Source organism: Mauremys mutica, chromosome 10, assembly GCF_020497125.1.
Source record: "Mauremys mutica isolate MM-2020 ecotype Southern chromosome 10, ASM2049712v1, whole genome shotgun sequence".
In the NCBI taxonomy this organism is placed as follows: domain Eukaryota; kingdom Metazoa; phylum Chordata; order Testudines; family Geoemydidae; genus Mauremys; species Mauremys mutica.
Genome location: NC_059081.1, coordinates 59,025,110 through 59,037,127, shown reverse-complemented (window position 1 = coordinate 59,037,127; position 12,018 = coordinate 59,025,110). Strand labels below are relative to the sequence as shown.

Below are 12,018 nucleotides of genomic sequence, written 5' to 3'. Positions count from 1 at the left end.
GTAGGCAATCTGTCAACATGTCTTGGATTACCTGCATACAGAATTTGGTTAAGAAGATTTTTAATAAGAGAAATGGTAACTGGGGATTCATTCAGAAGGAGCCCTAGCCCAGAGTATCCCACGTCTCTGAGTCTCATACGTTGTTTACTCCGTTCATAGACTTTAGTACATTTCAGCATCTGCTCTACAATCTGTGAAGAAAGATCACATAAATCACATACATACAGAAAATTACACATGCCTTCTATATACAAATACCAAGCAATCTTATTAATAGAGTCTGAATTATAATTTGTCCGTGCATAATTTTTTAAATAAATATGCCCCAAAAACATAAATACTAATACAAAAATAAATGCAGGTGCTCTCTGATCTTTAAAGATACCAAATCTTCAAATATTCTGCTTCACTGGAAGACAACATTATGGAAAGTACAGTAAGTAGCAACTGTGAGGAATTTATAATTTCTAGTCAGCGTACTACTACTACTAAAGAATAACTATAAGCAGGTTCACTAAATTAATATATTCTACATACATTTGTATCCATTTTAAAACAGGGTTTAACTGCCAAAGAGATTTCAGATGAAAGAGAGCATACATTTGCAAAAGTTACCATTAAAGAACTTATACTAAATATATTACCTTGAATACAAGTTCCCTTAGCCTGTCAGAATATCTCTGATTCAGTAACAGAGCATAGAGAATATCAGCATTTCCTGGTTCAAAAAGCAACAAGAAAAGCTGGTCCCGGGTTGGGCTTGTATGAAGTAGGCTGAAGAGTACATCAAGAATCCCACAGAGCTACAAAATAAAAACACACACCTAAATAAACCCCATAATCCATGCAACCTTGACTATAATGCCCAACTCAAGGGGAAACATCCTATTTTCCCTCTAAATACAGCATCTTACATCACATTTTCAGAATAGTCTCAATGCCCCTTTCAACCATATTATATTTACAATCAGCTTTAGTGGCTGTAAAGGTGTTCCTAAATATATATACACACATGCACAGAGGGCACTTGCATAAATCTGTAAACAAAAGAGGCTTAAATTGAGCAAAAGGATTTGTCATTACTTGTATTACCGGAGTGCCTAGTGGCCCTAGAACCCTATTGTACTAGGTGCTATACAAACAAACACAGAAGAGAGGAACTCCAGACAGTGATTATATACAACAATGTGCTCAACGAGGTTCAAGATGAAAGCGAGAAAGGAGACAGGGCTTTGAAGAGGCAAGTGAAGAGGAAGGGTAGGTATTTTTACAATGGGAAAGACTAAAGCGTGTTTGTATTGTGAGACGAAAGAGCCAAAGCAGAGTGAGAGGTTAAGAACAAGAGTAAAATAGGGAATGAGAGTGGGCAGAAGGGAGACCAGGAGATGGGACAGATCACTGGGACAAGTGGAGGCGTTAGAGAAGGAGAGCAGATTAGAAACTTCTGCATCAGTGATCAGCCAAGGGGAGGGTGAAGGTCACATCATCTTGTCAACTTTCTCTTGAAAGAATCCTGTGCAGAAAGAGAAATGGTGGCAGGAAAACGGGAAGGGAGGGTTTGAGGAGTGAGTCAAAAGGTGGCTAAAAAGTCAGTTGGGACTGTGGGTATGAGATTCAATTAAGTTGGTGAAGATGACTTTAGCTAAGAAGATGGCAGAAGTGGAAGAAAAGAAAACAGATTTGTAATGGAGGAAGTCAGCCTGGTCACAGGACTTTTGCCAGCAATGCTACACAGCACAAGAGCGGGAACGTAGGAAGTAGACACTGGGAATGAGCCAGGGTAGACCTTGTGATGGGAGAGACGGAAAAAGAGAGTCAAGGACAGAGGAGAGGGAGAATGGAGAGAACCAACCACCATATCAATGGAATATAAACAGAAAAAATAAATCATTACAACTTTAGAGCAATGAAGTCCAATTATCTCCATTTTATTCAGGCTTAGAAAAATACTGATATCCAATCACGCTGCATTTTACCCAACTCGCATGCTTACCAGAGAAAAAGGAATAGGATCATCAGTTAAAGTCTTGCCCATTGCACAGTCCCCTATACAGTTCCACAATGGGCTTAATTCTATAGCCTGCCACAACTACAAAGTAGTAAAATATATGCTGCACTAGATTTTGCCTGCATCTTTTTTTGTCTCTTCTTTCAACAAAGCTATGGTCAAAACTCCTAAACGCTAAAAGGTAGGAAACAACTGCAGATTTTCACTGTTGCCATATTAAATACCTGCTCCTCTTCACTGGTCGCAGCTATATATCCCATGATGCTCTGTATTTCTTCATGTGTCCCACCTTTGCTTAGGAAATATTTGATCAGTCCATATAGGAATGTTTGTATTGTTCTGAGGTCATCTGGAGCTAAGTCACTGTCTTTATAGCCACTACTAACACAGACAAGGAAAAAAGGACAGTTAAAAAAATACATTTCTTTTGCATTACACATTTGTGATTTACAAATATTAAATTTGTGATTTATAAATATCACTCTGCTAATACTTCCACTACTTGTTTTAGTAACCCTGCTACCTTATCCTTGGAGTGATATTCAAGATGACAAAGTGGGAGTAGCCAAAAGCAAAACTGGGGTTTTAGAGCCTGATAAACCCCTAGATGTGGACCTAAACCTGATTTGGGGACTTACTACTATTACTAAGCATTTTTATTATGGTAGTGCCTAACGGGCAACCAAGAACAGGGCCCCGTTATGCTAGTACTGTACTAACAGCAGATGGTTCTTGTCTCAAAGAGCTTACCATCTAAATAGAAATGTAAAAGCATTTCAATTTTCATTTTTATAAATAAATCTCTAGCCACTTTCCTTGAAGACACCGTTGAAAATTATAAGCAGTTATAAATTAATGTAAGCCTATCACACTAAGGGTGAAAGCGCGTCCTGAAGATCCCAAAGATGATGTTACTCAAATTCTTTTGGGACAAAACTTTCCTCCCATTTTAAATCCTGAACATAAAGCTTGTAGTCAGCCTATATTTTCTTGATAATTGGGATGCTGGGTGATTTAATTAACAAAAAATAAGAAGAAAAAAAAGGTGTCCAGAATGCTGCCCCTGAAATTGTGCCGCCCCCACCAAGCACGTGCTTGGTTTGCTGGTGCCTAGAAACGGCCCTGGAGCTTGCTACAGTCTAGTTCTAACACAGGGGTCAAGGGAAAGTAGTAATTTAGGTAAAGGAGAATTAAACTCAAAAACTTGATCTCTCACTTTTAATTCATGTTTTCTGCCTGGCCTTTTGTGAAAAAGGTAACAATAGCATACAACAAATTAAGGAGCATAAACCTCATACCCATAATAAATCCTGAGTGTGTCTAGTAGAAACTGCACTCCATACTTCTTTCTGAAGAGCCTCCTGCTGTCTTTGATGATTGTGGAAAGGTACTGTATATGTCCTAAAATACAAAGCTTTCCATTAGAACCTAGACGGGGTTTATGAAGAGCAAAGGTACTGTGTTTTAGCATAAATATCTCAAGTTGTATGATCTCACCAATCCGGAAAGGGAAGTCTCCACGGTTCCAGATACTAAAGTCAAAAAGTAAATGTTGATACATCTGTTGCAAAAGTTGCACATTTTTTTCCACAGAGACCTGTTCTATCAATAACTGCAGAGCCATCAGTACATTCACATCCATCAACCTGCCTGGTACCTAAAATTCAAACAGACGGGTACAGGGTATATAATAGTAAGTTATTTATTTAATGAGCAGCATATGCATTTTCTATTAAACTGATATTTAAAAATCAGATCAACTCCCTAGTCTTGCACAACAATACAGTATTTGTTTTCCTTACAACAACTCTGTTAAACCAAACAGCTGTTTGAAATAATTCAACAATTCCTTTGTCATCTGAATTAAAGGTTTTTGACTGAAATTTTTATCTGATTTTTGTTCTAGTTTAAATAGTTGAACTGTGAAATCTATAACACACACAGCAAAACATAAGAATGGCCATACTGCGTCAGACTAATTGTCCATCTGGCCTAGCATCCTGTCTTCCAACAGTGTCCAGTGCCAGCTGATTCAGAGGGAGTGAACAGAACACTATGACTAAGAGTCATCAATGTGATCGAGCCGTGAAAAATTGCTAATGCAATCCCAGGATACATCGGGAGAGATAGGGAAGTGTTATTATCATTATCCAAGGCATTGGTGAGATCTCATCTGGAATACTGTGTGCAGTTCTAGTCTCCCATGTTTAAGATGAATGCAAACTGGAACAAGGCTACAAGGATGATCAGTACAGAATAGTACAGAAGGGCTACAAGGATGATCAGACGAATAGAGAACCTACCTTACAAAAGGAGGTTGGGCTTGTTTAGCCTAGCCAAGCGAAGGCTAGGTGGAGATATGATTGCTCTATATGAATGCATCAGAGGGATAAACATCAGGGAGGGAGCGGAGTTATTTCAGTTAAGGGCTAAAGTTGGCCCAAGAACAAATGCATATAAAACTGGCCATCAACAAGTTTAGGCTTGAAATTAGATGAAGATTTCTAATCATTAGAAGAGTGAAGTTCTGGATCAGACTCCCCAGGGCAAAAATCCTAACTGGTTTTAAGACTGAACTTGATAAGTTTATGGAGATGATGGTATGATGAGATTGCCTACAAGGGCACAGGGCCCATTTGTGACTGCTAGTAGCAAAAATCTCCAATGGGTGGAGATGGGACACTAGATGGGGAAGGCTCTGAGTTCCCCGGGAAAGCATTCACTGTAATGTCTGGCTGGTGAATCTAACTGATTGCCATATTTGGGGTCAGGAAGTAATTTCCCCCCAAATCAGACTCACAGAGACCTTGGGCAGTTTTCACCTTCCTCTGCAGCATGGGGCACAGGTCACTTGCTAGTTTCAACTAGAGTAAATGGTGGATTCTCTGTAACTTGAAGTCTTTAAATCATGATTTAAAAACTTCACTAACTCAGACAGAGGTTATGGGTCTATTACAGGAGTGGGTGGGTGAGGTTCTGTGGCCTGCAATGTACAGGTCAGACTAGATGATCAAGATGGTCTCTTCTCACCTTAAAGTCTATGAATTATCAAGTGATCCATATTGTCCAGTCCCACCTTCTGGCACTCAGAGGCTTGTGGACACCAGGAGCATGGGGTGCATCCCTGACCATCTTTTATCATAGCCATTGACAGACCTATCCTCCATGCACTTCTCTAATTCCTTTTTTAACCCAGTTATACTTTTGGCCTTCACAACATCCCTTGACAATGAGTTCTACAGGTTGACTATGTGTTGTGTAAAGAAGTACTTCCTTATGCTTGTTTTAAACCTGCTGCCTATTAATTTCATTGGGTGCCCCCTGGTTCTTGTGTTACATTAAGATGTAAATAACACTTCCTTATTCACTTTCTCCACACCATTCATGATTTTATAGTCCTCTATCATATCCCACCCCCTAGTCATCTCTTTTCTAAGATGCTTGTCCCAGTCATCTTAATCTCTCCTCAGATGTCTTATTTCCTATCCATTTCCTAATGGTTCCTAACATTCTATTAGCCTTTTTGACTGCTGCTGCACATTGAGTGATGTTTTCAGAGAACTATCCACAATGACTCCATGATATTTTTCTTGAGTGGTAACAGCTAATTTAAATCCCATAATTATGTATGTATAGTTGGGATTATATTTTCCAATGTGCATTACTTTGCATTTATCAACATTGAATTTCATCTTCCATTTTGTTGCCCAGTCACTCAGTTATATGAGATCCCTTTGTATCTCTTCACAGTTTGTTTTGGACTGAACTATCTTGAGTAATTTAGTATTGTCTGCAAACTTTGCCACCTCAATGTTTACCACTTTTTCCAAATTATATATGAATATGTTGAACAGTATTGGTCCCAGTACATATCCTTAAAACATAAGTAGACAAAGTTTCACAAGTATCATAACATCTTGTTTTCAGAAATTTATAAGAATGTAAAAATATTATACTAGTCTATGTATTGTATCTGTACATATGCAAGACAGAAGGGAAGTACAAAGTTAGTTATGCTAACTCTATGTTCCTATGCACCAGCAAGCACAGATACTCGCTCGACAACAGTCTGAGCCTCAGAAAACCGTTGACATTTAGAATGAAACCATGGCCTAATGGATTTCAGTGGAATCAGGATTTCACCCATAACATTGATTACATGAGAAATAACTTCTCACCTTCTGTAACAAGGCTCCTAGGGTAGCAACTCCATGGGAGTGAATGAGATTATCTTGGTTAATAGGGTGTCTTTGAATAAAGTGCTTTATCATCAAGATGAAAGTTGCAACAATATTCTTCTCTAGACGAGCCTCTGCAAAACAGATTGTTCCGTTAAAACCCTTTTTTATCATTTCATTATCGTGTCAAATTAGGAGGAATAAAAAGTGAAATCAAATGTTTTTATTCTCCACTATTTTCCTGAGCTTCCTCTCTCCACTGATATTTGCTACTTTGCTGTAGACGGTGTTTAGATCCTGTGATGCTGAGGCAAAGTCATTATATGTTTCCCCAGAACAAAGCAAATGCCAGTCGTGACTTCAGCTGCTTTGTCCATTCACCTGTGGCATTGGACAAGATACTCTTCTCTAAGCCACAACCTGGATCGTCTTTTGCATGTTCTGCACTTGCTCTACACATACATTTCCTCCTCTTTCCCCACCTCTGGATATGCCTATTATATCTAGAACTACTTTAAATTGGGAGGGAGAAATAATGAAGCAAAATCAAAAGTTGTATCATATTCCTTCACAAGTCTTAATTTCTAAGAGGCTTCTGTTAAGATTACAAGAATTCTCTTGAAGCTGTTAATTCAGCACAGCTGAAGAGCTATTTAAAAATAGTTTTCTTCTTAAAATTTAAAGAGGGAAATCTGTGGTTTCATATGGGTTTTTAAAAGCATATTCATAAATTACTAAGAACTTCAATAGTTTAACTAAAATTCTGCAGGCTACTGGTTTGTAACATGAAATATGACATTATCTCCCCGATTCAGGGCCCACTGAACAATGGGAAAATGTGCCATTGACTTCAGGCCCTTTTTTAATTTTTCTAGGTACTCAAAAGAACCACTTTATTTAGAAATAAATGTGCACATTTTGACTCAGTACATAAAGTTAATACAGCAAAATACTGCTATTAAATTCATTCTATGAATGTGTCCTGTGTGTTCTTGAAGTTAATTTTAAACAGTGCTGAAATCCTATCTTATTAGATGTCCAACTCAGAATAAAAATAGTTTATTAAAATTACATGGCTACTTTAATAGAGTTAATACGTAATCATATAAACCACTTCTTTCCACTGTTGTAGTCCTCTGTTTTTATTAAACCTTTAACTTTAATATGGTCGCAAATCTATAGTACTTTCCTACCTGAAGCCTTTGTGGATGATAACACCACCCAGTCTCCCTCTATTGGAGTCACCAGTTCCTGAGGTATAGTTTCCCCTTCAGACCTCTCAGGCACCTGTCCACTGAGAAAACTGATCTGCTCCAGTAGTGGAAACAGCACATTCAATCCACCAATACAATTTATCATATCCTATAGGGAAGGAGAGAGAGAACGCATGCACAAATTTGTAGGGTTTTTGTTGTTGTTGTTGTTTTAATGTAAAAGAAATACCTATTTAATATTTAAAGTAAAAGAAATAAGAAGGGCACTTATGTACTTATGAGTTAATCAGAATTCCATGTCACTTGGAAACTAATTAAAAAGAACAGTAACAACTTCACAACAGTTTTAAAAGTAGGTTTAAAGGTGTTTCAGACAACAATTGTTAGCAAGTCTTTCAGCTAACTTCTGCGGTTTTACAACAATTTGTTTTTTCTCTCCTCTGTTGCTGCGTGAAACACCTGCACAAATAACATGGGAAACTCACTCTAAGTGAAACAGACTACATGACAGAAAATACTGTGAAATACATATACTGGAGAACCAGAAAGAAATGTACTCTCTCTTCTGATCTCTTTGAATTAACACTAAAAAGTATATTAAAAAGTTTAGATACATGTGAATTTTAGTTTAATAGTGTCCCTATGAAAAGTCTCTGCTTCAGAAAGTTTAAATACAAATAAAATGATAAAGCAAATTATTTCATTTGCTGAGTAAAGTTAATGAAACTTATATTCCTTTACTACTCCTTTACTATTTCCTAAAATTCATTATCATTTGTACACTAATAGGGATAGCATGGAATTTGAAAAATTCAGTAAGTAGTTAGCAAGCTAGCCAGGGATACCCGTTATGCTCTCAGTGCATTGAAAACTGAAGTGTATCAGAGTTTTTTAATAAATCACATGAATGGTCACAATTTAAAGACTGATTTTGAAGAGATATTTCACAGCACATACCATATCTACAGACTAAAAAGATTTTTCTCTCATTCTCTCATACGCAGAAATCTCAGGTGTACAAACAATAAAACAAAAACCACCAAAAACTATGCGGGTACTTCCCCACTTCTTCCTTTTGGGTACTGGGAAGGGGACACCACACTCCCTCTCCAATGTTTACCTCCCCATCTCTCTCATTACTATCTCCTTCCACTGCTTCGCTCCACCCCATACCTCTTCACAACACCTCTCTCTTCAGCCTGCAGAATCCCTCCCCTGCAGGCCCGTGTCAAGTTTTTTCACAACTAATGTATCTCTCCAATAGGCCCTTGCTGTCTCTGTGAGAACAAAACAGGAAGCACCTCTCAGAGGCAGTGCAGAGATATGCTACATAGGGACAAGCACAAGCCAGCTAGTTAACATGCAGAACACTTGTCTGAAGTCTGAGACTGCTATCTTGTTTCTCTTTAACCCTGCAGAATTCCTAGACAGTGCCCCCCACCAGCACCTATTCAGTGTCTTCATTATGGGGCTTCTAAAGACCACGATTGGGGGAGGGGGGCTGCTGGCTCCTGACACTCCCATAATGAGCTCTTCACACTTTCTGCTGAGCAGAACTATGCTCAACATAGCTCCACACAGAACCAGTGGTGTACAAGCAGCATTCTTACACTTCTGGGCAAGGATAACAAAATCATGGCATTTTCAAACTGTTCATATAAATTGGACCACCCAAAATTAACTAGTAAATGTTCCTTCACTTTCTGGAAGCATATCAGTCAGCTAACACAAAGCCTATTCTCCTACAACATTCACTTTGAGAGAGACAGTGTGAGTATAAGTACAGAATAGCTGTCATTAAATGTACACTATTACTGGCACAGGGAGTCTTTCAGAAGAGTATGAACTTCATGTTCTCTGCAAACAGCTACCATTTATTTGTGCATATATTAGTCCTCAACTATAGTCTTCTACTACAAATTCCCTACACTCACAACTCAGGTCAACCCCTTTTGTAACTGTTGTTCTTCGAGGTGTGTTGCTTACATCCATTCCATTGTAGGTGTGTGAGCTCGCCACATGCACCGGTGCCAGAAGTTTTTCCGTCAGTAGTATCCATAGAGGACCGGCTCTGGCACCCTCCGGAGTGGTGCGCGTATGCACCAGTATAAGAGATGCCACTGGCTCCCCCCTCCCTCAGTTCCTTCTTGACAGAACTCCAACAGAGGGGAAGGAGGGTAGGTCATGGAATGGACACGAACAACACTTCTCAAAGAAAAGTTACAAACATTAACCGTCTTTTCTTCTTAGAGTGCTTGCTCATGTGCATTCCATTGTAGGTGACTCCCAAGCAGTACTACTGGAGGCAGGTAGGAGTTCACGGAGGCGGGTAGAAGTGCCGATTGCAACACAGCTCTGCCAAAACCAGCGTCATCTCTGGCTTGCTGGGTGATGGTGTAAGCATGAACATATGAACTGAAGATCACGTCGTGGCCCTGCAGATGTTCTAGATAGGGACATGCACCAGGAAGGCAGCTGAAGATGCCTGTACCCTAGTTGAGTGAGCTTTCACTACTGGTGGAGGCACAGCCTGTGCCAACTTGTAACAAGTGCGGATGCAGGCGGTGATCCAATTCAAAATCCTCTGAGAGGACATCGGAAGGCCCTTCATCCTGTCAGTGACTGTGACAAAGAGCTGGGTTGATCTATGGAAGGGCTTGGTGTACTCCAGGTAGAAAGCCAGGGCGCACCTGACATCTAGAGTGTGCAGCTGCCTCTCCTTATTGGTTGTGTGAGGCTTTGGACAGAACACTGCGAGGAAGATATCCTGGTTGACATGGAAGTGTGACACCACCTTTCGCAGGAAGGCCAGATGGGGCCACAACTGGACCTTGTCCTTGTACAATACCCTGTATGGGGGCTCCAAAGTGAGGGCTTTAATCTTAGAGACACATCTTGCCGAGGTAATAGCTACAAGGAATGTAACCTTCCATGACAAGTAGGAAAGGGAACAAGAAGCCATAGGCTCTAAGGGTTGACCCATGAGTCTGGAGAGGACCAGGTTGAGGTCCCATTGGGGAACTGGGTCCCGGATCGGTTGAAAGAGTCTTCCAAGGCCTTTCAGGAACCTGACCGACACCTTATGCAAGAACACCGATCTACCCTGGATGCGAGAATGGAAGACTGATATGGCTGCCAGATGAACCTTGATCAAAGAGTATGCGAGACCGTGGTGCTTTTAGTGAAGCAGGTAATCCAGGATGGACTGCAGAGACACCTGAGTCAGGGAGATATTCTGCTCTGACGCCCAGCAGGAGAAACAGTTCCATCTTGCCAGGTAAGTTGCTCTAGTGGAGGGCTTTCTGCTCTCCAAGAGAACCTGCTGTACCTGACTAGAGAAGGCTTGTACCTCTAGATTCAGCCACGCAGCATCCAAGCTGTGAGGTGGAAAGAGGTGAGGTTCGAGTGCAGGAGTCGACCGTGATCCTGCAAGAGTAGGTCCGGGCCGCTAGGAAGTGGCCATGGGGCTGCCCCAGTCTGGTCCATGAGTATGCCAAACCAATGCTGGTGAGACCATGCTGGAGCAAATCATAATGACCCGTGCCTTGTCCCTCTTTATTTTTGAGAGGACTTTGCTGATGAGTGGAATTGACGGAAAGGCGTACATCAGGTCTCCTGACCAAGAGAGGAGAAAAGCATCGGATAGCGAGCCTCCGCCGAGGCCTTGGAGAGAACAAAACCAATGACACTTTTTGTTCTGTCTGGTGGCTAATAGGTCCACTAGGGGAGCTCCCCACTTGTGGAAGAGCACTCTGACGACCTCTGAGTTAAGGGACCACTCATGGTGAGAAAAGAAGGACCTGCTGAGGAGATCAGCCAGTGTGTTCTGGACACTGGAGAGGCGAGAGGCTTCCATGTGGATTGCATGCTGGATGCAGAAGTCCCACAGACGGAAGGCCTCCTGGCACAGAGCCGACGATCGAGCTCCCTCCTGCCTGTCGACATAGAACATGGAGGCCATATTGTCCGTCGATACCTGCACCATCTGCCCAGACAGCTGGGGAAGGAAGATATCACAAGCCAGGCAGATGGCTCTGAGTTTCCTGACATTTATATGCAATGCAAGCTCCTTTCAAGACCATAACCCTTGAGTCTGCAGTGTACTGAGACGTACTCCCCAACCGAGGTCAGACGTATCCAAAAACAGGGAGACAGTGGTTGTGGGCTCACGAACAACACACCTTCCAACACCAGAACCAGATCAGACCCTTTTGGGAAGGGATCCCAGTCTGTCCCCAGTACCATGGGGTATAGTAACTCCTTTACCACCCCAACCCGTTACCAGGCAAAATTGCCCTTTACTTCTAGGGGCACCTGGGCCACGGGGCAGGGCTTCCAATCCCCTTGGATGCATTCCAGCTTCAGCCTTGCCTCTGGGATAAACCAATGTGGTGAGAGGGCCAAGGCCGTGTCCCCCGAGCCCCTCTGGGGCTTCCTCCTCGCCCACACGGGGATGGTGGGCAGCCCTTGCTTCTTTTTCTGCCCTCCAATCTCAGTCCAGCTGCAAAACTTGGCTAAGCCACATTCCATCTCTGGCAGTCCCTACATTTATGTCCTGGCCATCCACATCGCCAGCACACAAGCTGCTCCGGAAGACTGGGGGCTCCCTTGATCTCCT

The 12,018-nt window shown here is 41.4% G+C and overlaps 1 protein-coding gene across 1 annotated transcript in view; it reads right to left on the bottom strand.

Annotated features, from left to right (window-relative positions):
- Positions 1-12,018, bottom strand: part of NBEAL1 (neurobeachin like 1) — a 150,919-nt gene that overhangs the window by 55,334 nt on the left and 83,567 nt on the right. The window contains exons 19-25 of the mRNA XM_045033167.1: positions 7,380-7,548; positions 6,187-6,320; positions 3,506-3,665; positions 3,307-3,409; positions 2,233-2,389; positions 645-803; positions 32-191 (exon numbers count right to left, since the gene is read on the bottom strand). Coding sequence (XP_044889102.1) covers positions 32-191; positions 645-803; positions 2,233-2,389; positions 3,307-3,409; positions 3,506-3,665; positions 6,187-6,320; positions 7,380-7,548 — 1,042 coding nt within the window. The remainder of the gene's footprint in view (positions 1-31; positions 192-644; positions 804-2,232; positions 2,390-3,306; positions 3,410-3,505; positions 3,666-6,186; positions 6,321-7,379; positions 7,549-12,018) is intronic.